This window comes from Orycteropus afer, unplaced genomic scaffold (assembly GCF_000298275.1).
Source record: "Orycteropus afer afer isolate SDZICR_OR568_19922 unplaced genomic scaffold, OryAfe1.0 scaffold00039, whole genome shotgun sequence".
NCBI classification, from domain to species: domain Eukaryota; kingdom Metazoa; phylum Chordata; class Mammalia; order Tubulidentata; family Orycteropodidae; genus Orycteropus; species Orycteropus afer.
Window position 1 is genome coordinate 12,695,924 of NW_006921626.1, and position 27,063 is coordinate 12,722,986.

General features: G+C 39.1%; 1 protein-coding gene across 1 annotated transcript in view; it reads right to left on the reverse strand.

Moving 5' to 3' along the window:
- ENAH (ENAH actin regulator) overlaps positions 1 to 27,063 on the reverse strand; it is a 156,290-nt gene that overhangs the window by 94,477 nt on the left and 34,750 nt on the right. Inside the window, exons 2-3 of the mRNA XM_042780426.1 lie at positions 13,509 to 13,600; positions 7,671 to 7,836 (exon numbers count right to left, since the gene is read on the reverse strand). Of these exons, the coding sequence (XP_042636360.1) occupies positions 7,671 to 7,836; positions 13,509 to 13,600 (258 nt within the window). The remainder of the gene's footprint in view (positions 1 to 7,670; positions 7,837 to 13,508; positions 13,601 to 27,063) is intronic.

Here is a 27,063-nt window from a genome sequence, read left to right on the forward strand (position 1 = left end):
TGATTTTCTTTGCATTTATCTTGCTTAAGGTTTATGGCATTCTAAGCTGGTGTTATTTCATCACTTGCAGAAAATTTCTGTCTGTTGCCTCTTAATTATAGATTTTGACCAACTCTTTCCTTCTGGGATTCCAATTACTCATACATTATCCTTTTCCACTGTATTCTCATTGTCTCTTAAGCTCTTTTTTCCTATGTCGGTATTTTCTTTTTCTCTCTTGGGATATCCTAACTTCAGTCTGAATATTCCCTTTTGGACTATATTCCAGTTACTACGTAATCTTTTTTAGCTGTTTCTAATCCATTATAAAGCCTATCCATCACTGAGTTGCTAACAGCAGTTATTTTCTTTTTCAATTCCAGAATTTCCATTTGGTTCATTTTACAAGTGTCCAGTTTTCTGCTGAAATTTTCAACATTATATTGCTTTGAATTTATTAAACATAAAAACTCACTGCCATTGAGTTGATTCCTACTTATAGCGACCCCCCTTCCCTTGGGTTTCTGAGATGGTATCTCTATGGAAGTAGATTGCCTAGTCTTCCTTCCAAGGAGTGGCTGGTGGGTTTAAACCACCAGTCTTCTGGTTAGCAGTCAAATGCCTTAGGAAGTCAATTTCTGATAACTTTAACTGCATTCCCCTGTGAATCTATTCCTGCTCCTCTTGTCTCCTAGTATGCCTGGTTATTTTGACTTAATGCCAGATTGTTGTATACAGAGAGTTGTTGGGAAATATTTATTATTTTTTCCAGAGAAGATTCACATTTGCTTCTGGCAAGCAGCTAGGCAAACAAATAATCCCAAATTACCTCAATCCAGTGACTGAAAATGGCTAGAGGCTGGGTTTCACCTCCTATAAATATCTAATTTTGAATCAATCTGTCATCACGGCCTGGGAGATTACCAAAACACTCATTCCAAAACCCACGGCCAATTCCAACTCATAGCAACAGAGAACTGCTCCCATACAGTTTCTGAGGCTATAAATCTTTATGGAAGCAAACTGCCTCATCTTTCTCCTGCAAAGCACCTGGTTATGTTTAAACCACCACCATTTTTGTTCACAGCCAAGCACCTTAACCACTGCACTACCAGGGCTTTTTCTCTAATTAGCAAACCCTAAACTCTATCCACCTCCCCACCCCCCATAAAGCCCCATGAGTCTGTCAATAGCTCTACTTAGTTTCTCAGTTCCCTTTTTCAGAACTGAAACATGCTTCAAGTAAACAGAGGTCCAAAAGGCTGAGCTCACCTCTCCTGGCTCTTTCATTTTCCAGATCATGGAACTGTAATTCTTCATTGCCACATAAGTTCTCCAAAGATATTTTAAAAAACAAAAGTTTGTTCAACTGTTTTAGTTGTTCTTGGCTCCAAATCATAGTGTACAACAGAACAAAACAATGCCTGGGCCTGCACCATTCTCTTGTTCTTAGTGGGAGGCTTTGTCTAAATTATTCAGTCTACCAATACCCAAACTCATACGTGTGTGTTTGTGTATGTGTGTGTGTGTGTCTGTGAATGAGATGATTTCTCCTATCTGGGGTGGGCACCACAGATCTTTAGCTACTAGAAACATAAAGCTACCTGAATTTAACATTATTGGAAAATCATAAAAATTATTTTAAGGCAAACATGTATCCCTGCTTTACAAATAGGTTAAAAGAGCAAGTAAGAGAAAAGATGTGTTACATTTGCTTTTTCGATTATTTAGTCACAGAATGTTAGTAAGTTGAGGAAAACATTACTAGAATAAAAATGGTATTATTTAAATGATTGGTTCACTTCTAATATTACTGCCAATAATCTCAAAAAGTTTTAAAAGTCAAGAGAAAGTATATATTTTCATTTAATAATAACTACTTATCGGAAGGAAGGTTGAGCAATCTACTTCCATAGGGATACCGCCTCGGAAATCCAAGGAGGGGTCGCTATGAGTCGGGTCAAACTTGACGGCACATAACATCAACTACAACAACTTATGAGAATGTTCATTAAGCATGTTATCAGGATTGGGCTTCATCATAATCCTAAATTCTATACTTAATACCCAATGAGCTTAAGTTTATATTATTGCTGTAGTTAGATGCCACTGAGTTGATTCCAACTCATAGTGACCCCTGATGACAGACTCCATAAGGTCTCCTTGGCTGTAAACTTTACAGAAGCAGATTGTCAGGTCTTTGTCCCACAGAGCTCTTGGGTGGGTTCAAACTGTCAACCTTTCAGTTAGCAGCTAAGTGCGTAATCGCTGCACCACCAGGGACCCTTTCAAGCTTGCATTAATGGTGAAGGTCTATCCTACACATGTCCATCCATTTTTATACTGATTATAAGGAAGTAAATAGTCCAGTGAACACCAACCGACTTTTTCATGTGACTTGGCTCAGATCTTATCTTGTCTATGAAGTCACCCATAAGCCTTTTCCCATCTTCTCAAGAGAGTGGTATTTATGCCTTCCATGTGCTTTGTATTTTATTCAAGCAACTGAAACATTTTAGTATACTTCTTGGCTTACATTTTTGAATATCTCCATTCTTTCCTGAATCTCCTTTAAGGCCAGCAATTTTATTATCTATATAAAACGATGGCACATAACAACAACAACATACAAAACCTAAGCACAGTGGCTAGAAATTAATTGTTAAGTAGAAAAATGGAATATATTAATATAATTTGTGTTTCTATATGGAAGAAAGGTCTAGTGATCTACTTGCAAAAGGTCACAGGCATTGAAAATCCTATGGTGTACAGTTATACTATGAAACACATCGGGGGTCACCATGAGATAGAAGTGACAACAGCAACTGGTGGTAGTTATTGTGGTTCAGTGAAATGCTTGATATAGTCCTTGCAGCCATAGTCTTTGTGAGTCCCACCATGACTGGGTGGGACTATGCAAATGTACCTCACACCAAGAGTTTATATAGCTTGCTAATAATGTAAATAAGGTACATGCCACCCTTGTGGGGGTAAGATCATGAAAATAATGTGTATGGAACCCTAACATATGGATCAGTCAGCTTTGCCTTCTCACTAGGCTTAAAATGAGCTATCTGAGAGGTGGAAAGGGAGATCTCACTGCTTTCAAGAAAGAGAGCCAGCAGTGGGGTGCATCTTTTGGACTTGAGATCCCTGCACTGAACTTCCTCAATCCAGGAAACACTTCGCCACAACGGTAAGAAGCAGAAGCAGAGAAAAGGCGGCTGCAAAGGCAGCAGACCTGACGGGAACAAGAGACCAGCATGAGACAACACAGTGGGCTTCCTGGCCCACGGAGCAAGAAAGCTGAGTGCCTTCAGGCAGAAGCTTGATGGCAGAATGGGATGCCTCTCTGGGAACCTATCGGCAAACTAAAACAGCTCTTTAACACTTGCACGAGCAGGGCAGAGGCCAAGGCCAGAGAAGCGTGCCTTTGGCAAGGCTCAGAAGCAACTGTCCTGATTGAAGAACTGTATCCTGAGTTGCTTCTAACACTGAATTGCAACCTGTTACTTCCCTGATAAATGCCACATTCGTGAGTATTGTCTGTGATTTGTGTGTGTCCATGCAACAAATTACTGAACCCAGCAGAGGAGATGAGTGCCGTGGGAAGGACGGTTAGTGTGACAATTGGTAAAAAGACTAGAGTGTGGCAGCATGTCTGACCTCCACCTAATAGGAATCACCCCTGGGCGTTAATCTTGATCCTCCTCCCAACTTGTGAATTAGAGGAGGTCAGACACCACCCTCACATCCTTTTAGGATTTATATCTATATGATTTGTACATATTCAACTTTAGAAACAAATGGTGAGTTGTTTTTAAAGTGCTCTTACTACAGAAGGTTTACATGTTTAATAATTTTCCTCTCTCAAACTATTCTTCTGTGTTTTAAATACCAAAATGATGGAGGTCATGAGTCAGAATCAACTTGATGGCACCTAACGATAGAACCCAATAATAACATAATATACTATTCTCTAGAGCAGTATGTATAAAAGAGATAATATCTTGAAAGTTTTTAGATTTCATCTGTGAATGTTCTCATCTCCCCTCCCCCTTTGCTTATGTTTTGGGGATAAATTATTAACTATTGATTTATTTTATGATTGAAGATCTGTTAAGTTTCCACTTTTTCTATCAATTTTGGAAAAATAGTACTTTACTATAAACAGTCCATTTATTGGCATAAAGCTATTCATAATCTTCTCTTACAAATTTTTTTATTTCCTTGCTGTAACTATAGTTGTATCTTTTTTTTCATTCCTAATATTGCTTATTTGTGCCTTGTCTTATTTTTATTTAATTCATTTCTTCTTTAATATATTCTTCTACATTCTTTGGGTTAGCTCATTACTTTTTTGAAAAAGAAAAACTTTTTATTGTGATATAGGTGAAGTTTTACAAAGCAAACCAGTTTCCCATTCAACAATTCATACACATTTTATTTCATGCCATTGACTACAATGCCCATAATGCATTACTCATCGCACTTCCTTCCTGTGTTTGTTTCCATTCTTCCTTCTTTCCTATCTTTTCCTGCCTTCTGAAGTTTCAACTTTGTCCTTGGTTGATAATTGTAAGGAGTGTGTACCTCCCTGCTGTTACTATTCACCTTAGAGACCTACCTATGGTTCGTCTGAAAGTTGAGCCACAGGAGTGAATTCAGTTCCGGGCTTGTAGGGTGACTAAGGGTCATAGTCTCAGGGGTTCCACCAGTCTTTATCTGACCAGTGAGCTTGGTCTTTACAATTCTAAGTTTTGTTCCACATTTCCCACCTAATCCAGGATCTCCTGTTGTCATCCCTTTCAGAGCAGTCAGCAGTAGTAGCTGAGCACTATCTAGCTCTTCTCATCTAAGGGTCATGGAGGCTGAGGTTCACATGGTCCATTAGTCCTTTGGACTAGTTGTTTCCATGCATCTTTGATTATCTTCATTCTTCTTTGCTCCGAACAGGGAAAGAACAACAGCTGCACCTTAAGCGGCCACTTACAATAAGCTCACTACTCTTTATCTTACTTTTACTTTTTTTCCCTACTATATGCAATTAAGACTTATCCCTGTAAAGAGAGCCATCGCTTCATTCCACAAATTTCTATATAGCAATATTTGGTACTATAGTGCCTAAAGCATCTGACTGCTAACCAGAAGGCTGGCAGTTCAAACCTACCAGCCACTCCTCAGAAAGGTTGGGCAATCTACTTCAGTAGTGATACTGCCTTGGAAACCCAAGGAAGGGTCTCTATGAGTCAGGTCCGATTCAATGGCACCCAACAACAAGGCCCAGCTATTTTATTAATTTCCAAATATTTTCTAATCTTCATAATGGTCTTAGTGTCACAAATTATTTAGAAGTGTGTATTTAAATTTCCAAAAACTTTAACAAACACTCCATATGTGAAAAGTGAGAAGTCATAGAATGGCTTAATTCTCTGGTGAATAAAAATTTCAGTATCTCATATGGAAATATCCTGGCTTACATACATTTCTAATTATTTTTAAATTCATTTGTTTCTTTTACCAATGTTTAGACATTTTTAGGATTGTTCATCAATACTCTCAAATGACCAATTCACCAAATTAACCTAAATTTTATTTACTTCTTTTATAGCTATTTGTTTGGAATGTTGTATTAAAGAGCGTTCAACAAATCCTACGAAGTTTTAGTTGTCCAGTTTTCATTTTTTCTTTATAATAGTATCTTAGGGAATATTTGGTTTGTCTCTGGCCTAACTCACTGCAGGGACACTGCTGGAGAAAGCACTCAGCATGATCAGGGCAGAGAGGGACATACAATTCAGAGACTGGGGAAACCAGACAAGGGTTGGGCAACAGGGGAAGTGGAGATACTAAGTTAAAAATCGGGACACTAGGGAGTGAGAGGCAAAGAGAGAAGGTAATCTGAGAAGGCAAAAAGAGGGGCCCAACTAGGACAGTTTTCATCAAACAAATAAATTTGGTAAATTCGGGGAATTGCTCTTTATGTGGACTGACTGAATGCTTCCCTCCAGGAAAGTACAGTATTTGTTTTTACCACACACCCCAGGAGTTTCACTTGACTGGGAGCAGTCTTTATTAATTTCTGGACTGGAACTGTGTAAGTAAAGTCTGAGATTCCCATTTCTCAGGGTAACTCCTAATCCAGCTCACACAAAGACACTCCTTTGCTTTCTGTGCCGACAGGTGTACCTCCTTTAAGAGCACTACCTTTATCCTGATATGTATGTAGGATAGTCTAAGTCTCTAGGTATTATTACTAGTCCATAACCTCTATCCCAAAATTCACGGCTGCCACAATATCCGTTTACATGTTTCCTAGTGGAAAACTAGGGATCTTACTTCCTTTGATTAGAACTCAGATGGGCACCGAAATTGAAAACGTGTCATACTTTTTCCTCTATTTGTAGTTGAATGGTATTAACATTGGTTGATTCTATCATCTTACCAAAAACTGAAGTATTTCATAAAATCTACTCTTCATAAAAGTTCTTGCTGCTATTAGCATATACAGTAAAACTTCAGAAAGCCTGAACTTGCTTAAAGTGGAAATGGGTCAGAGAAGGAAAAGTAATTCCTACTCATAAGAGCAACAGAGAAGTCACAAGACTGCACCCTGTCAAAGGCGGAAAACCTGAGACTCAGAAAACAAGGCAGTCCTGTGGAGCCCCGACTCTCACAAATTTCACTCCATGATCCTAATCTCTTAAAGCCAAAGAAATCACATATCCAGATAATCCACTCACCTTGTAGGAAATTCAGAGCTGGAAATTAGTAAAAGCTTAGTCGTTGTGCCTAGGACATGAATCACAAAGCCCAACTATTCTAACAACCTTAATATCTACTATTTTTCTATCATATATGAATTTAACAATATTCTCTGATATTACTTACACTGTTAACTACTTCTTCAATCCCCACATCCTGTTATTTTGGGCAGGAAATGAATTCCTAAAATATGTAATCTGTTATTTAAGTAGTGTTATGGACTAAACTGCATCCCCTCAAAATACGTGTTGTAAATCCTAATCTCCACACTTGTAGATATAATCCCATTTGGGAATGTGTTGTCTTTGTCATGCTAATGAGATAGGATTAGTGTAGGGTGAGTTATGAGTCAATCTCATACAAAATATAAAAAGAGCAGAATCAGGCAGAGATGGGGCAAGAGTGATGCCAAGCCACATGAAGACTGCCCAGGAGCACAAGCTCAGAAGAGACATGGACCTTCCTCCAGAGCTGACAGAGAGAGAAAGCCCTGCCCTAGAGCCAACACCCTGAATTCAGAATGCTAGACTCCTAACCTGTGAGGAAATAAACTTCTGTTTGTTAAGGCCACTGTGGTATTTCTTTAATAGCAGTACATGTAACTAAGACAAGCATTATGTCATTTTTGTCTGTCCTAGATTACTTTAGATTCCAAAAACTACCTAGTGGAGGGCCAGATGATCTAAAGAATCATCATAGAAAAAGGAGTATTTATATTCTTGTACAATTAGTTCTACATCTTCATCTAACTCCATACTTCATAAAAGGTGAAAGGGGTAAGATGAAAAAGGCAAAGACTATATTCAATTTTTGCCATGGAGACTATTTTGATGACAGTTTTATATCACTACTTTATTCTACTGAATATACCAAGTCTTCTTTTAAAATTAGATAATTTTTAAATAAGAATTTCAATAGAATCTTACCTGATGATCCTGAATCTTCCTGCCCACCACTCTGAATGTGTTGTTGCCTGTATGGTGATATATATGAACTCTGCTGAACCCAGTTGAGCCACCAGCTGGCACCCACTTCTTATTGGCATCATCATAAACCATCACAGCAGCTCTTGCCTGACAGATACTCTGTTCACTGTAAAAACAAAATATAGATATTTTAACCTTAATATTTGCAAAATGCAGTGAGTGCCCCATATAGTCATGTAAAGCAGGCTAAGCCAACCTGGCAATCAATCAATAATTATTTCTGTTACTAGGTGCTAGAGAGAACAGTGAACAAGACAGAGGCTTCCTGCCCTTATAGGTAGAGTCTATTGGGAAAAACTAACCAAAATATGAAGTGCAATGAGAGGCCAGAAGGAGGAAATCAAGAGCCACAAAAAGCACTTACACAAAGAACACAAGACATACTTTCTCTGAAGTTGAGCATCTACTTCATTCCCTACACTGAATACATCCACAAATTTAAATTCATCATCAAATGCTAACTATATAATGTGTTTATTACATGGGTGACCTGTCTATGATTTCCCTTTCTTCATTGGCAAGATCATTTTTATCATAAGGCTTGTATAACAAATTCTGATAAATTTCTATTGGCCCCTTGAGATACTGCGTGGCCACTAACAATCAATGGATAGCAATGTGACTGATTCTTTGATTCCCCTGATACACACACACACTGATTCACACAACAGAGGATTATAAATTGTGGACAAGGTACTTAACATATTTCAAATTTCCTCATTCAAAAATACAAAATGAGATGATTTCTAAAGACCCATATAGAACCTGTAACAATAAATATTAAAGAGGAAAAGACTAATTCCATGAAAAAGATCTTTAAATCTCAGCATCATCTCCATTATTTGTTTCTTAGACTAAAACACACAAATAAATAAAATGGAGAGGTGATCTCAATTTGATAATAAGCAATAGCTTCAACCTTCTGAATATTCTATAGTACTGCTAAAATAAAAAACTTATTTGAATTTTATCTTATTTCATACAATATTTTATTTAAAAATCAACTAGCCAAAAATGGGCATGTGGTAGTTAAGGTTATGTGTCAACTTGCCTGGACCTGGTTTTGAGTGGCTGGGCAGGTGAATGTAGTTATTCCCCATGATGAGACTGGTAATCAACTCCATGGTGCAATCTACTGGAGCAGCTGAAAAGCTGTCTTAGGGATGTGGTCTGCTTCCAAGTATAAAGTTTTGAGAAAGGTCTCTGCAGCTTTTTGGCACACCTGTACTCTGGATGAGGAGCTCTGGTAGCATAGTGCATAAGGCATTTATTTGACTGCTAACCAGAAGGCTAGAGGTTCAAACCCACCAGCCACTCCTCAGAAGAAAGATTGGGCAATCTATTTCCGTGCTGATACCGCCTTGGGAACCCAAGGAGGGGTCACTAGGAGTCAGTTCCTACTTAACAGCAGTGAGTATGGTTTTAGTTTTTGTGGACTCTGCATATAGCCGAGGCTTCATTCAACAGCCTGCCATGTTGTCTGCTGATCTTGGGACTATCTCTGGGCTTGAACTAGTGACCTGCTATGCTGTTTGGTAATCTTCGGACTGTGCCATGTTATTTGTCAACCTTGGGTTTGTTAGCATCAGAGCCAGCAGCTGTCTTAGGTAAGAAAAAGCCTCCAGCTCCAGTGGGCTGAAAGCAAGAGGCAGAGCTGAAGCCCAAGGTCGAGGGGCTTTCATCAAGCCCCTAGAGCTGGCACTTTGAACTTGGCCTTCTAGCCTCCTAAACTGTAAGAGAATAAAACTTCTGTTTGTTAAGACCACCCATTTGTGGTATCTTCTGTTAGAGCGGCACTAGGTAACCAAAACAGGGCAACAGAAGAAAGCAGGTATATTAACTCTATTGCTGACTATTACCTCAATTAAAAGAACTCCACCTCCATTTAGGAGGCTCAGCTGATGCTTGAGCAGTAAATAATGCAGGTGCTCCTAACTAGCTCATCCAACTCCATCTAAAATGACTGCTCATTCTACTAATTTTAGCCTCAAAGATTTTAAATAGTAAATAAAGTAGATTCTTCCTCCATATCCTCAGAGGAGAGTCACTTTCATACTCTCCCCTCTTAGTCATACCTCTGTTCCCTCTCTCACCCTGACTAGGACAGATAAAGCAGCTTTGGGGTGGGCATGGGGGTGTTTCACTCTTTTATGACTTGATGATAGAAGACTACTGGAGGCCTAGAGAGGTCACAGCATTGAGCAAAACTGCTTTGGATGACCTAGCAGTGAGGGTCAATTTCCACTAGAGAAATGAAGCTAGTTTACAAAAACTAACTCATAATAATACTTGTGCAGCACAAACACTGAAAAAAGCCCACTCATGCTGTCTAAACTTTTATGCTACAATGAAATGTTTTGGTGAAATATTTCTGGAAATGAAAACAAGCCAATGACTAAAGCTTGATTATTCCTTCAAGTTTGATTAAAGGGCATTTGTCAGCAAAGCAGTTGAATTATCTTCATCACTTCTAACAGAAATACTGTTAACTGACATTTACAGAGAAACTTATAGAAAGATGACATGAGACGAGCTACAGTAAAGTGCTCCTTACAGCTTACAATTCAAGGAGCAAATTCACTAACTGTAAACATCAATTCAATAAACAAATTTGTACATTGATACAAAACTATATTTCCCATCTTTCAAAATTTAAAATATATGGACCTACATAATATTTCCCAAGGTTCAAGAAATAGTATCGCTTCAGAAAGTCCCAGTGGAGACCTATAAGCTAAAGCAACAATTAAACCCCATTTTGCAAACTGGGTCACTCTATGCCTCAGAGAGGAGGGGAGGAAAAAAAAAAGGTTTCAAAAAAGTACATAAATAAATAAACAAAAGTATGAGAAATCTAAAACCAGGATGTTTATATAGAGCATCCTAATGTTTTCTTTCACCTTTTCCTTCCCCATTGCTATACAGTGGGTTGCTAGAGACATCTCAAATACGGAAACACATGGTTAGTTGAATAACTGTAACTAGAGCTTAATTAACCAAGATATAAACAAACCACTTAGTCAGCAACCAAATGTCTGGTCACCTTTCCTTGGGAAAGCTAAAACCACAGAAACAAGGACATCTCCAAATGAGCATATCCTAGTACCTAAGAAAGGCCAGAAACACAAAAATTAATTTACTGATTTTCTAATGAAGATGGAAAGGAATCTTCAAAATGAGATGCTATAAGTATACAAATCCAGCTCCAAACAAAGCCAAGATGCACCAGCAGAAGCCAAGAGTAAAGAGAAAAATAAAATATGGGTAAGAGCTGAGGTATTATTTGGAAAGTCACCTGAACCTACAGTAAGCTGTGAAGGGACAGATAAACCCCAAAACTCTACAGTCCTATGAATACATTAGGCCTTCAGAGAAGTCACATCAAGGCTCAGCCAGAATGGAACAACACTGGCCACTGGGTTCTCTTCTCAGTGGCAAAGGTAACTAAGATCCTTCTGTTCCTTTCCACAGCATGTGAGGACATCTCCTCACAAGGGCAGACATATCAACTCCAGTCTTCAGTGTGACATACAAAATAAGCCACAGTACACAGTTTGGGGTTTCACATAACTACAAACTTCAAAATCAGATGGGATGAACCAATATAGAATTGGTGGTGAATATTCTACCTTGTCACTGTTGTTGTTGTTGTTATGTGCCGTCGAGTTGCCCCCGACTCATAGCTCCGGGCGCGCCATCGTGCAGCTTTCCCCCGCACCCCGTGCCGGTCACGCCCCGGCCCGTACTCACACCTTGTCATTAGGTGCCATCATGTCGATTCCAACTCATAGCAACCCTGCATGCAGCAGAACAAAACACTGCCTGATCCTGAATCATCCTCACAATCATTGCTATGCAGCCATTGTGTCACTCCATCTTGCTGAGGGTCTTCCCTTTTCTCTGACCCTCTTTTTACCAAGCATGATATCCTTCTCCAGAGACTGGTCCTTCCTGAAAACATAACCAAAGTATGAGAGATTCTCACTTCCAAGGTGCATTCTGGCTGTACTTCTTCAAAGATAGAGGTGGGTTTGTTCTTCTAGCAGTAGATGGTATATTCAATATTCTTTGCAACATCACAATTCAAATATATCACTTCTACTGTCTTCCTTATTCACTGTCCAGCTTTCACATGCATATGAGGCTACTGAAAAAACACCTTAGTCTTCAAAATGACACCTTTGCTCTTTAACACTTTCAAGGGGTCTTTTGCAACAGATCTGCTCAAAGCAATACATCATTTATTTGACTGCTACTTCTGTCACAGGGAGTCCTGGGACTCTGAGCAAGGGTCCTTGCCATCTACTGACAGAATTGAACAGGAGAGGCAAGATGCCCACACATACCAAAGTTTATTAAACAGAGAGGAGAGGAGAGAGGCTCACAAGGGAGAGATGGAGAGGTGTTTTCGCCTACACTAGCCTCCAATCTCTCACAGAACAAAGGATTACCTAGTGTTTATAAAGGGTTTTAGGTGGGGGAAAAAGGCATCATTTTTATTAATGAAATAGATGGAGAACTCCAGGAAAGAGGCGGGATTCTGAAAATCAGATGTGCACGCAGGAAGAAACCTAGATGGATTCCACTGCAAACACTGTGGGAACAAAGACGGAATCCATCACAAAGACTGATGGGATGCTTGACACGACTTATTCTGGGATGTTGCATACTTGTGATTGTCTCTGGACTCTGGTTCAAGTCCCAGGGAGGGACTCCTGCTCTTGAGTGCCTCTGGTGGAAGGTCACTTGTCAGCTACGTTGACCTTTACTGCCCATGCTCTGCACTTGGTGAGGAACTTAAAAGACAACTCAGGAGGCTTATCAGCATTTTACAATTGGTCAAGCTTGTGGGGCTTTGGAATGTAGCTTTTTATCTTATCTAACGGCCTGGCTTGTTAATGGCAAGCAGTTCTCTGGCACCAACAGCAAGAGTTATCTGGTGGTCTGTACACAGGCTTAGATTCCAGGAACACTGAGTCAGAGGTTGCTTGATTCAGCCAGCCCAATTCCCTGCCTGTCATACTTCCATGGGCATTGACTGGAGATTCAAGTAAAATGAAATCCTTGATAAATTCAATCATTTCTCCATTTACCACGAAGTTGTTTATTGGTCCAGTTGTGAATTTTTGTGTTTTTCTTTATGTTGAAGTATAATCCATACTGGAGGCTATAATCTCTGATCTTCATCAGTGTTTCTTTTCAGGTTTGTTTTACTTTCAGAAAGCAAAGTTGAGTCATCTGCATATGTCAGGTGGTTAATGAGTCTTCCTCCAATCCTTCTGCTGTATTCTTCATATAGTCCAGCATACTGACTGAATACATATGGTGAAAGGATACAGCCCAGACACACGTCTTTCCTAATTTTAAACCACGCGTGTCCCCTTGTCCTGTATGAACAACTACCTCTTGATATACAGGTTCTTTATGAGCATAATTGTGTTCTGCAATTTCCATTCTTCTCGATGTTATCCATAATTTGTTATGATCCACACAGTCAAATATCTCTACATAGTCAAAACACAGGAAAACATCTTTCTGGTATTCTTTGCTTTCAGCCAAGATCTGACAATATCCCCTGTTCCACATCCTCTTCTGAATCTGACTTGAATTTCTGGCAGTTTCCTGTTGGTGTACTGCTGCAAACAGTTTTTAAATTATTTTCAGCACAATTTTACTTGCACATAATATTAATGATATTGTTCGATAATTTCCACATTCTGTTTAATCACCTTTCTTTGGAATGGGCACAAATATGGATCTCTTCGTCAGTTAACTTACCAGGTAGGAAATCTGAGGGAAGTGATGGTAATGGTGAAAGGTGATAGGGGAGGACCACCATAATTTGTTAAAATGAGGATATATTCTGGTATCTAAAAATAGGAATGAAAATCTCAATAAAGGACAAATCATTAAATGTAGTAAGTTTAGTTTCTTGGGCAATTTTCTATATTATCCATATTGTTTTTCATATCTCTCTGCTCCAGCCAAAAACATAAATGAAGGGCCTGTTTGAGCATGTAAGTGGCCTTAAAATAAAAAAAATAATAATAAAAAGCCACCGCCATCAACTCAATTCCAATTCATAATGACCCTATAGGACAGAGTTGAGGTGCTCCACGGGGAAGTCCAAGGATGTAAATCTTTACAGAGCAGACTGTCATATCTTTCTCCTCTGGAACAGCTGGTGGGTTCGATACACCGACCTTTTGGTTAACAGCCAAATGAATGCCTTAGCCACTGCACCACCAAAGCTCCTTATAACTGGCCTTAGTAGCCACTACTGGAAAAACTATCACTGCTCATACATTACTGTACATACAAACAGTACAGCAATGCTATGAACAGAATAGAAGTTCTTCTGATTAAGAATTTCCAGCTTTCTCAAGGAAGATTTTTAGCAAAGAATGTCAACAAGTAAAATGAACTTTTGAATTCCTGAATTTATGCACATGTGCACAGTTTTTGAGAGAAATACAGCTCATAACAAGGAAGTAACATAAGAGTTAAGAACCAAAGCTACTGAAAAGCCAAAAAGGGGGAAAAAAAAAAATTAAGAAAATGAAGATCTAAATAAGCACAGCAAAAAAGACAAAGATTTCTATAATCTTTATAGTGACGGTCTATCTGAATCATGACAAGTTTCAAAATGAACATCTAGTCAAAGTCTTCAAGATTCTGAGTCAGTAAAGGAACTACGCAAAAAGATTAAATTAGTAAATTACTAAGCTGTACTTTTGTGAAGAACTGGTCCTAAATTAGTTATAAACAAAAAACTTTATTTTATGATCAAATACAATTGGTATATATAATTGGTTATACTTCATCCTCCTGATTTAATTTTGGTCTTTTAAAATGAAATTTAGTATCAGAAGACTAGGGACAGCTGTTTTTTAAAAGAAAAAAACGTCTAAAATTATTTCCTCAACAGATATCTACGACGGTAAAGAATGAGACTAGTCAAGCAATGCTTGCCAAATTCTATTCCTGTAGGTACCAGTGCATGAAATGCTTCCTGGTATTTAGAAGACTAAGAACTGTTTGGCTATTCTTGTATATGCTATTTATTGAGGTTGCAATGAAAACAAGTCCTTGATAAACAGCAACTTCCTTTCAAAGACACCATACATTAGTCATTGCTTTCAATTAAAAAAAAAAAAAAAACATAAATATGACAGTGCCTAAGCACAGTGCTGGGTCAGTGGTAATTCTTGCCTTCTACGTGGGAGATAGGGATCCAACTCGCAGCCAATGCACTTCATGTGCAGCCACCACCCATCTGTCAGTGGAAGCTTGCTGTGTGTTGTTATGATGCTAAACAGGTTTCAGTAGAGCTTCCAGACTAAGATGGATTAGGAAGAACGGCCTGGCAATCTACTTCTGAAACCAGCCAATTAAAACAATAGTCTGATCCACAAGCAATCATGGGGATGGCACAAGACCAGGCAGTATTTCATTCCCTTGTGCTTGGGATCACCATGAACCAGGGACTGACTCTACAGTAACTAACAGCAATGGCAATAACACACAGCAGGCATTTTTTCAATGCTTGTTCATACATAATTTCTTCTAAAATCCTACTCATTTATCAAGACCTGGATCAAATACCATTCTTTCAGTCTTTCTCAAGGCCCCAAAGTCAGAATTAATTATTTCCTCTTCTGAGGTCCCATAATTATCACTGTCTTTCAACAAGCAAGATTCTCTGAAAAGGTAATATACGAGCCACGGTGAGAAGTTGGGGTTTTACTCTAAGTGCACTGGAAAGCCATTGGAAAGACTTTAAGTAAAACAAGACTTTAATTTTTTAAAAGATCACTCTAGCTACTAGAGAAGGGATTTAGAAAGGTGGCATGGAAAGTAAGAGCTGAAGTAGGAAGACCAGTGTAAAATGTACACATGCTGAGACTTGGACTGAAATAGAGGCAAAGGAGAAAAAAAGAAATGAGAAGCATGTGTGATGTGCACTGGAAACACAGCAATCAGAATTTGCTGATATAAAAGATGCAACAGGCAGGGAAGGTGAAGAAGCAACCAAAGGAAGGAGAAAAATTGTGGATGATATCTAGCATTTTACTGATTCTCTCAAAGTAGCATGTGACTTGTTATATAGTGTATCACTATTGAAAGTCAAATTCCAAACTCATTAATAATTATATACATTTGTTATTATGTTATGTGCCATCGAGTCAGACCCAACTCATAGTGACCCCTCCTTGGGTTTCCGAAGCAGTATCACTACGGAAGTAGATTGCCCCATCTTCCTTCCGAGGAGTGGCTGGTGGGTTTGAACCGCCAGCCTTCTGGTTAGCAGTCAAGTGTCTTAGTCACTATGCTACCAGAGCTCCCTAATATACATATATACATATACATATATATATATATATGTATATGTATATATGTATATATATGAAAATGTGTAATTCATCTTTGAATCTTCAGTATGTGGCACAGAGCCTATTCCCGTGTACCATCAAGCCGATTCTGACTCATAGCGATCCTACAGGACAGGGTAGAATCTCTACACAGGGTTTCCTAGGCTGCAATCTTTATGAGAGTAGATTGCCAGGTCTTTTCTCCCACAGAGCCACAGGTGGGTTCAAACTGCAAACCTTTCAGTTAGTAGCCAAACGCTTAACTATTGCACCACCAGGTCTCCTTGCACAGAGCCTGGACTATGGTAATTTATCAAAGTTTACACAATAACTTCTACTATACTAATCACTTGACTATTTGTCAAAAGTATGCAGGTGTGAATCCACTCAGTGGCGCCTTAAAAAGAAGGCCTGGCAATCGACTTCCGACTTCCGAAAGGTCACAGCCTTGAAAATGCTATGGAGCAGTTCTAGTCTGCACATAATGGAGTTGCTGTGAGTTGGAATCAACTAAATGGCAACTAACAATAAGAACATGCTGTCAGGTACTTACAGAGTTTACCCTAATGAACTGAAATGTCAGTTATTCAGAAGATAAAATATTAAGGAAGAAATTACACAAAAAAAATTGGGAATTTTAAAGATAAGATTTTCATCTTATTCTCTGATGTCAAATGTTTTGCTACAATTTCTTAACATTTCAATCACTAAAGGGCTTAGTGTAAACACAATGTTATGCTTCAACGCAATTCTACAAATGTGTTCAAGTCAACAGTCTACAGTTCCTGGCACCCAGTAAAATAAGGTAGGCCATCTCAGTTATAAGAGTATGTACTCAAATAGAAACAATAAACATGTATTTTCCTCAAAAAGGAATATAAGTTAAAAGTAGCATGTCCCATGTTGGGTTAAGCACTAGAATAATCATTTACAGAGTGCCTTCTCTCTCACTTCATGGCACCATGACTTCCACTCTGGAATCTAATCATCCAAGCTGCAAACCTCCCTGCCCTTCATTCCTCCCATGCACTCAGTCACCAAAGCCTGTCAATTCTACTTCTTCAAGATATCTAAAATTCCTTATCCCTTTGCTCAAAAGCTTTCATTTGAGCCCTCCCTAGCCTCTCAAATGGGTTATTTCAACAGTCTCCTATCTGGTATTTCTGACTTCAACCTGACTACCCTCTGCCAAAATAATCCATTCTAAACATGGTGCCAGAGGAATATTTTTTCAAAATCGAATCTGACTATGTCACTCTTCTGGTTAAGACACAGTACTTCACAGATTCTCTTCAGGATAAACTCTTGTTCCATAGCATGTTAAACAAGGTCCACTGCAATTTTGCCTCTGCTTGCCTTGACCTTTTCAGTCTTTGAAATACGTATTGAGAACACAATGTGTGCCAGACACCATTCCACCATCCCAGTGTTGGGGGCACATCAGTGTTCAAAACAGACCAAAGGCCAACATTGAGGAATAACAATTATCCATTCACGTTCAAACCGCCAAGCCTGTGCATATGCCTTTCTTTTCTCCTCCCTGAAATGACTATCTGCCCCATTTCTTCTCCCAAACATCTACCTAATTCGGATCTTTCAAAATTTAGAAAAAGTGTCACCTCCTCTTAAAAGCTTTTCCTCCTCCTACCTCCAAACAGGGAGCTCTGGTAGCATAGTGGCTAAGGCACTTGACTGCTAACCAGAAGGCTGGCGGTCCAAACCCACCAGCCACTCCTCGGAAGGAAGATGGGGCAATCTACTTCTGTAGTGATACTGCCTCAGAAGCCCAAGGAGGGGTCGCTATGAGTTGGGTCCGACTCGACGGCTCATAACAACAACAACAACAACCTCCAAATAAACACTCGGTCTCTATACTCTCCAGTACATTATGCATATCATCTCTCTACCAACATCACGTATTAAATCTCTAAAGGGTGCAGCAGAGCTTAAATTCTAATGCATTTGGTTTGTGGAAGGCTGTGGCCAGCTAACTTCATTTTGAGTCTTGGCATAAGTTCAGACAGCATTTGAGTTCTTTGTTCCTTCTCCAATGCTTGCTGGCTATTAAACCAACAATATGGCAAGTCTGGGGCAAGTCCAGGGAGGGGTAAATTTGACCCTAGTGAGTTCAGTTGAAAGTAGATAAACTACAGAAAGAAACTTACACAAAGAACTAGGGAACTTCCCTGGGCATTTATTGAAAATAGCCAAATAGACACGTTACCTGATTTAAGTTAAAAGGTTGGGGGTGCCGGTATCATCTTACAACTACCTTATAGCTACGACTCAGGGTTGCATGATCATGAGTCACAGCCTGACCACCATGTAGCCAAGTAAGGAAAACCCTAGAAACAATCCTGTAACCTTTATTAACTTGCAATTATGAACACACTGCAATGACAATCCTTTCCCCACTTCTGTAGTTCCACCTGTGGCAACAATCACAATCTTGTGATGATTTCCTTCGTTCTCTACCATACATAATGAACTCCATGACTGTAATTCATGTGGCTCCCAACAGCCTGTGTACTGTGTACATGTTGACAGTTTCCCACATCTGGATGATTGTCTTTGTCCTGTTTAAGACTTAATAAAAGGGTGTCTATAGAACATGTTTGAATCCAGGGTCTTTTTCCCCTAGCACAAGGACTGCCATTGTTCATGTCTCCTAATATTTATTTGTTAAGGAAGTGATCTGAAATGTAGTCAGATATATTAAATATAAAAAGTGAAAATCTGTATAAGTTTTAAGTAAGAGGTCTAAAATATGCCAGTGAAACCCTAGAAACAATCCTGAAACCCTTTTCTCACCTTATACAGTCAGGACCACTCAAGCAAGTCTCTCTGGAGTCCTTCAATTTTATCAAACCAGTCCAGGGAAGCTAAAATGACTTACCTCTGACATCAAATTATGTAATGAATAACAAATCCTACTCCTCACTTCTCCTGAATCATTTGGAAATCACAGCTTCCCTTCCCTGTTCAGGTCAAATCCCATCTGCTCCATGCAGCCCTCCTCTCTCTTTCTCAGCCTCACTCACCAGGAGCTGAGTCAGTAGGTACTAGCCATAAGCTTGGGAGTTTACACAACTCCCTCCACTTCAAACCAGTTGGTTCCCCCTGCTCCTATGGGTCCAATAATTTGCTGAAAAAGCTCATGGAGCTCACAGGAGATAGCATACCTACAAGTAACAGTTTTAATATATACAAATAAAGAGACACGTAGGGCAAGATCGACATGGGGTCCTACAGCAGAGCTTCTGTGTTCCAAAGAGAAATGCACTACCTCTCCCTTGCATGATTACCAAGCCAGAAGCGCCACCAAAATGCCATTTTCCAAAGCTTTTACTAATCTTACCAAATGGCTTAGTCAGTATCAGACATCCAGCTGAACCTTTGTCCTCAGAGGCTCTCAGGAACCCAGAACTAAAGGTCAAACTGCTTTTTGTATCTCACAGATGTCCAGTGTCCAACCGGACAATCTATCAAACCCTCTCCTTTCCATCAATAAAATATACGATTAACATAGTAAATACTTGGGGCTAATAAGCACTACTCCCTAATTGCCTTGTACACCTGCTCCCATCAAACAGGCCGGACACTTACTAAGAGTCAGTTGTATTTGTGTCAAAATGTATTCATTTCTAATTGTACTTATAATTATGCAATTTAAATAGTATATAAACTGATACAATGTGAGTATACATAAAATTCTATGAAACGTAATGCTTCGGAAAGTCTCTATCAAGGTGTGTCATTAAAAAATTGAGAGACATGTAAAAGATGGAGGTGAGGGGGAGATAATACAAGTCTAGCAGAATCCTATATGCAGGATGCTTTCCATATGTCTAAAAGTACCCTCTCCACTTTAAAGAAGCCAAAGCTGAAATAAAACATGAGCATGCTTTAAGAAAAAAAATAATGTAGAATTCTCACCACCAAATTTGGAGGACATTATGCAGAATTAAATAAGGCAATCAAAGAAGGACAAATATTGTATAAGCCCATTATTGTAAAAAGTCAAGGAAAGGTTTACTTAGGGAAGGAAACTCACTTTGTTGGTTACTAGGGATGGGAGGAAAAATTTCAGATCAGTTGGGGATCACATGTCGATTTGGATGAGGGGAGGGACAGTGTGGAAAGAGTCTGTGACAAGCATGATGACACTGGGGAAAGGAAGGACACTGAAACATGCACATAAGATATAGACAACAGAGGCAAATACTAGTATATGCACAATAGTGCATTACCACCAGCAGCAAACACCAGGCTATAGATAAATGCATAGACAGGTGAGAAGATCAGGTAGGGGTTGGCGAACAGGAATGTACCGCAGACCAGGATAGCTTTGGCTGAAGATAATCGTAACATAGGCACTTGTGCTACAAAATTAGCCACACCAATTACGAAAGTCGGTGTAACCTCTCAGAGGCAAGCAAATACCTTGAAAGAGAGAATCACCAAGCCTGTCGACTCAGGACCACAGTCTCAAAGGACATCATGCTCAACTGGCACAACATAGCTCATAAAAATCTTGTTCCACAACCTACTTTGATGATTAGCAACTGGGGTCTTAAAAGCTTTCGAGTGGCCATCCAACATGCAACTATTGGTCTCCTCTCGTCTGAATCAAAGAATCAAAGAAAATCACAGGCATCTGGAAACAATTATTACAAGGATATGGAGGACCATGAGGACCTTAACCTTCAAGACCCAGAGACCAGAAGAACTAGATGACAGCCAGCTACCAATGCCAACCACTCAGAAAGGGATCAAAACTGGAGATCCAGGATAGAGTGGGAAGAAAAATGTGGAACAAAATTCAAAAACACAAAAAAGACTAGAATTACTGGTCAGACAAAGTCTGATGGAACCCCCGACACTATGGCCCTGGGTTACCCTTCAGGCCTAGAAATGGACTCACTCCCATGGATTGATTCTCAGCCCAACAGGAGAAGGACCTACATGCAGAACACCTACCCCAACGCGATGCACCCCTTAGAACAATCATCCATGAGACACCAGAGGGGCAGCATTCACATAGAGGGAAAGCTAGACAGACAGTAGTGCAGAGTTAAGACAGGTACAGGGAGGAGGTAGTCACAGGGATGGGAGGGGAGGAGAGTTTATTATGGTTGGGGATGGTAATCTGGGCATGAAATCAAATGTACACAAACTGTTGAATGTAAAACAAATTTGCTGTGTAAATCTGCACCCAAAGCACAATAAAATTTAAAAAAAAAAAAAGAACTCCTCACTCATTTCATTCAGCATAATGCTGGCGGTTCAAACCCACCAGCCACTCTTCGGAAGGAAGATGGAGCAATCTACTTCCGTAGTGATACTGCCTCGGAAACGCAAGGAGGGATCGCTATGAGTCAGGTCCAACTCGAGGGCACATAAACAATAACAACAACAATGTCCTCCAAGTTCATCCATGTTATGCGGTGTTTTGCAGATTGTACATTATTCTTTAGTGTTGCATAGCATTCCACTGCGTGTATGTACCATAGTTTGGTTTATCCATTCTTCTGTTGATAGGCATGTAGGTTGTTTCCATCTTTTTGCTATTGTAAACAGTGCTGCAATGAACATGAGTGTGCATATATCTGTTCTTGTCCTGGCTCTCACTTCTTTAGGATGCATGCCTACTAATGTGATTTATGGGTTAGACAGTATTTCTAATTCAGTTTTTAAAGAATCACCACACTATTTTCCACAATGATTGTATCATTTAAAATCCCACCAGGAGTGTATGAGAGTGCCAATCTCTCCACATCCTCACCAGCATTTGTTATTTTCTGTCTTGTTGAACTCTGCCATTCGTGCTGCCGTGAGATGGTATCTCATTGTTGTTTTGATTTGCATTTCTCTGATGGTTAATGATCGTGAGCATTTCTTCATGTATTTGCTGGCTGCATGAATATCCTCTTTGATGTAGTGTCTGTTCATGTCTTCTGCCCATTTTTTAATTGGATTGTTAATCTTTTTGTTGTTGAGATGCTGGAGTTTTCTATAAATTTCAGAGATAAGTCCCTTGTCAGATATGTAATTATCAAAAAGGATGAAATTTGTTGCTGTCATTTTTATTATGTGCTTTTTTTGTGGTGCCAATTTCTTTGTTCCATACAATCTTCTGTGCTGAGCTCTTTCTGTTTATATGAATTGTGCTATCACTTCTTCGTTGCTATTGTTCTGTTTGTTGTTGTTGTTACGTGCCCTCGAGTTGGACCTGACCCATAGCGACCCCTCCTTGGGTTTCCGAGGCAGTATCACTATGGAAGTAGATTGCCCCATCTTCCTTCCAAGGAGTGGCTGGTGGGTTTGAACTGCCAGCCTTCTGGTTAGCAGTCAAGTGCCTTAGGCACTACACTACCAGAGCTTCCATTGTTTTAGTATTTGCTAAATATTTCTGCTGGTCCTCGTTTTTACTGTGATGTGAAGGTTTATCATTTTTTCTTTAAGGTTACCCTGTGATTTACAGTTTTCTTGCCAAGTTTAGAACATTCCGTTCTATTTTGTAGTTGTCTTGACCTCCCTACCATTTAGAAACTCTGTAACTACACAGATTTTTCCCTCTTTTTGGTTTGTGGTTGTCTTCATTTGTCAACTGATGTCTCTGGTTCCCTGTTTAAAATCCTGTAGGCTTACTTACTTTGGATACTTCTATAACTGGGTTGGTTTCTGGGTTATATCATCACATGTGTTAATGGTCTTTTGTTGTTTGCTGTTGTTGCTTCTCTGTCCAAAGGACTCCCTTTAGCATCTCTTGTAAAGTTGGTCTGGTTTTAACAAATTCCTTAATTCTGCTTATCTGGAAATGTCCTAATTTCACCATCATATTTGAGGGACAATTTTGCTGGGTATATAATTCTTGCTTGGAAATTTTTCTTTTTCGGGGTTTTATAAACATCATCCCATTATCTTCTCACCTGTATGGTTTCTGCCGAGAAATCTGAGCTTAGTCTTATTGGTTGCCCCTTGTAGGTAACTCTTCAATTTTCCCATGCTGCTTTCATGACTTTTTCTTTGTCTTTGGTTTGGGTGAGTTTGATGATGATAAGTCTTGGCAGTTTTCTTTTAGGGTCTATTCTGTTTGGGGTCCATTGGACTTCCTAAATGGATATATTCTCATGTTTCATCATACCAGGAAAATTCTCTTCCAACAAATCTTTGACAATTTTTTCTGTGATTTTATTTGTCTCTTCCTGTTATGGAACTCTGCTGACACGTAGGTTATTCCTTTTGATGGTATCTGACATGACCCTTAGGCTTTCTTCATTTTGTTTTGATCTTTTTTTCTGATTGATCCCTTTCCAAAGCAGTACTGAGGAATTTGTCTTCAATCTCATGAATTCTGTCTTCCACTGATTCAATTCTACTCATTTGCTTGTTTAATGTGTTATCTATTTCTGAAAATTTACTATTAATCTTCTGGATTTCTGTCTGTAGATTTTCTATCATTTCTAACTTTTCATTTATTTTGTCATTTTGTTCTTGTATTGTCTTTCTGAATTGTTCTATGGTTTTCTCTGTGTTTTCCTCAATCTGTTTCTTCCTTGATCTGTCTCTCCATTTGTTGAAGGTACCTCAATATAACTCTTTTAAATTCTTTATCAGGGAGTTCCAATGCTGTATCTTCCTGATATGTTTTGGGTCTGTATCCAGGTCCCTTGTTTCTCCTGCTTTACCTTGCTTCTTTGTGTGGACTGGGATGCTCTGTTGTCCCAAGGCATTGTGACATTTTTGTGTTTATATTTAACTGGTGATTGTATGTTGGAGTGACTTGCCCATGATTTTTGTTTCTTTGTTTGGATGTTATCTACGTAAGCAGAGTACTGTGCTGTGCTCCTCTATTCGTTAGTTGGCAGCACTTACACACTCATCACCTGTCTCCTTTCCCATTGTCAGCCTCCCGTATGTCCCTGTCATCCTTGGCAAAAGGAGCCTATTCTTAGGTCCCTGGAATCCGAATGAGAATGTTGTCACTTTAAAATCCAAAACAGCTGCCTCTTATAAACATCCAAAATGGCTGTGCCTTCAGTCACTGTGAATATCCAAAATGGCCACTGCTATTAAACAATCAAAATGGCTGCACCCTCCAGACAGCCCAAAGTCCACAGCTCAGATTGTCTCCCTCCTTGCTGTTTCCCTTCTTAGTCACAGCCACCAGAGCAGTCATCCCTGCAGCCCTTGGTGACCAGGGCTGATCTTTAGGTCAATTCTCAGATCCCAACACCACTTGGAAATATTCAGGCTGTTGGTCCCATCACAGTAGCTGACAGTCCACTGTTGCAACTGTCTCTGTACTCACTGTTTTCATTCAGGTTTTTCCACTAGTTGGTGCCTAATTCACTTCTGTATACTTTTTTTCACGGCTCAGGGCTCCAGGATTATCTTCTGTATATCTGTCAATTGGTTTCTCTTTTCTTTGTTGAAGGGGATCTGTGTAGCTTGTATGCCTAGTCCACCATCTTACCGGAAGTCTAGTATATGTTATTTTCAAGGATTCCTACTTTAACTAACTCTTTCAATTAACAAATCATTATCACCAGTACAAATCACATTAGATATAAGGGTTTCTAGTATCACATAAACTTATTAAATATTAAATAAATTTTATCCTTTCATATTTCATAAAAAAATTATGAATCAGAAAAAAGGAGCTGCTTGCTAGTAACAAATAGGTCTTGCTATCACTGCTTAAGAGATACAGCAAAAACAATGAATGCCACTGACAAACAGCAGATACAAATAATGTCAGTGTTCTGGTTACCTAGTGCCTCTCTGATAGGAATATACCACAAATGGGATGGCTTGAACAGACAGGAGTTTATTCTTTTACAATTTTGGAGGGTTTAAGCCCGGGTTTAAAATGCCAAGGCTCTAGGGGCTGGATGAAAGCTCCTCAACCTTGGGCTTCAGCTCTGCTTCTTGCTCCTGGCCCACTGAAGCTGGAGGCATCTCTTCACTCAGGCAGCTATTGGCCGCTGAGGCTAAAAAGCACAAGGTCGACAAATAAAATGGCACAATCCTAATGTTACCAAACCACACGGCAGGCCATTCATTCAAGTCTATTGAAAGTCCCAAGGTTGGCAGAGCATGGCAGGGTGCTGAACAACAACACAGCTACATGCAGGGTTCAAGCGTGCCATAAGCTAGAGACCATTCCCAAAGCTGTTTCTTATATATGGGAAGCAGACCACATACCCAAAGGCAGCTACTCAGCTGCTCACAGTAGATTACACCATGGAGTTGATTACCAGTCTCATCATGGGGAATACTACATCCAGCTGCCCAGCCACTCAACCAGGCCCGGCCAAGTTGACACACAAACTTAACCACCACAGTTTATGTTACGAAAGACCTAAAACTCAGAAACATTAAGTGTCATAGGTAATGACTTACTGAGCCAATGTGATGATAATGATAATAAAAATAAATACTAATATGTATATTAGTGCTTATCTTGTGCTTTTGCCTTTATTAATTCACTTAATCTCTTCAACAACCTGTTTGGTACATAGTATTAATATCCTATGCGGTCACCATGAGTTGAAATAAATTCAACTGGATTTGGGGTTTTTTTGTTTTGATTTAGTCAACATTCATTACCATTTTGCAGACAGGAAAATGAGAGAGAAGTGAAGTTATTTGACCAAGGACATACTACAGGAAATGGCAGAAATAGGATTCAACCTAGCCAGCCTACTACAGCATCTGGCCTTGTGACCCTTGTATTCCATGAATTGGAATTCCTTAGATTCTAATGTAAGAATTAGATTCTGCCTAACTATGAACTACATTAGTTTCACAAAATTACATCCTAATATGTTTCCTATGACTTCCACATTATACTTCATGTTATATTTAATTTGAAGCCAAGAGAAGGGATTTTTTTCCCCTGAAATTAGTTATTTTAAAAAAAGAGTTCTTCTGAAGATTTCACTACTGAATATATGTTAAACTATAACTAAAACATGTCTAGAATATCATATTTTTTTAAGATAGCAGTAGAAAACTTATTCATAAAATTAATACTCCAGGAAGATTTTCCTCCAAATAGAATTGCAACCTTCTTCAAAGAATTACATGAAAGATAAAATCTGCAGGAAACATTTTAGGCACTAAACTATAGATACATGTATACAAAAGAATATATAAAGAGCAATGTGATTTTTAAAACAAGTTATAAAGTAGAACAGCAACAATCATTCCATTATTTCTCCAGCTCTGTTCCCACATGATGGATGAGTTTAACATTACAAGTAGGACATGTACTTTAAAATGTTAGCCCATTTGAAGAATATAGCTCCCCCTTTCCCAAAAACAACCCAGTTAGAAGAAACATATTATACTTTCACAGTTATTTTCATTCAAGTCAATGTAGAAAAGAATTGGCTAGAACATTAAAATAAAGTTTTAAACTAAGACTACAAAAAAAAAAGATCCTTTCAAACAATCAAAAATTAAAGGGGAGGTTGAATATGGATACAGAGTCAACTAAAGGGCAACAATACATATGTTTCTTTTTTTCCCAACTAGATAGGGACACACACTACTAACATATGTTTTACATTAGTTAGGATCCTAACACTTAGCAGGAGCTCATTAAATCTCTGCTGAGTCAAATACCTGGTGTAGGATAGAGTGATCATTTAGAAAGAGTATAGCGGCATAGTGCCTAAGGCATTTGACTGCTAACCAGAAGGTTGGCGGTTCAAACTCACCAGACACCCTATGGAGGGAAAATTGTGCAATCTACTTCCGTAAAGATTTACCACCTTGGAGACCCAAAGGGGGTTGCTATGAGTCAGCATTGACTCAATGGCAGTGAGTCTGGTTTTTGGTTTTACAGTTAGAAAGCCTCATTTTGGACATTATGCTGAGTGAAATAAGTCAGTCACAAAAGGACAAATATTGTATTAGTCCGTTATTGTAAAAGTTAAGGAAAGGTTTAT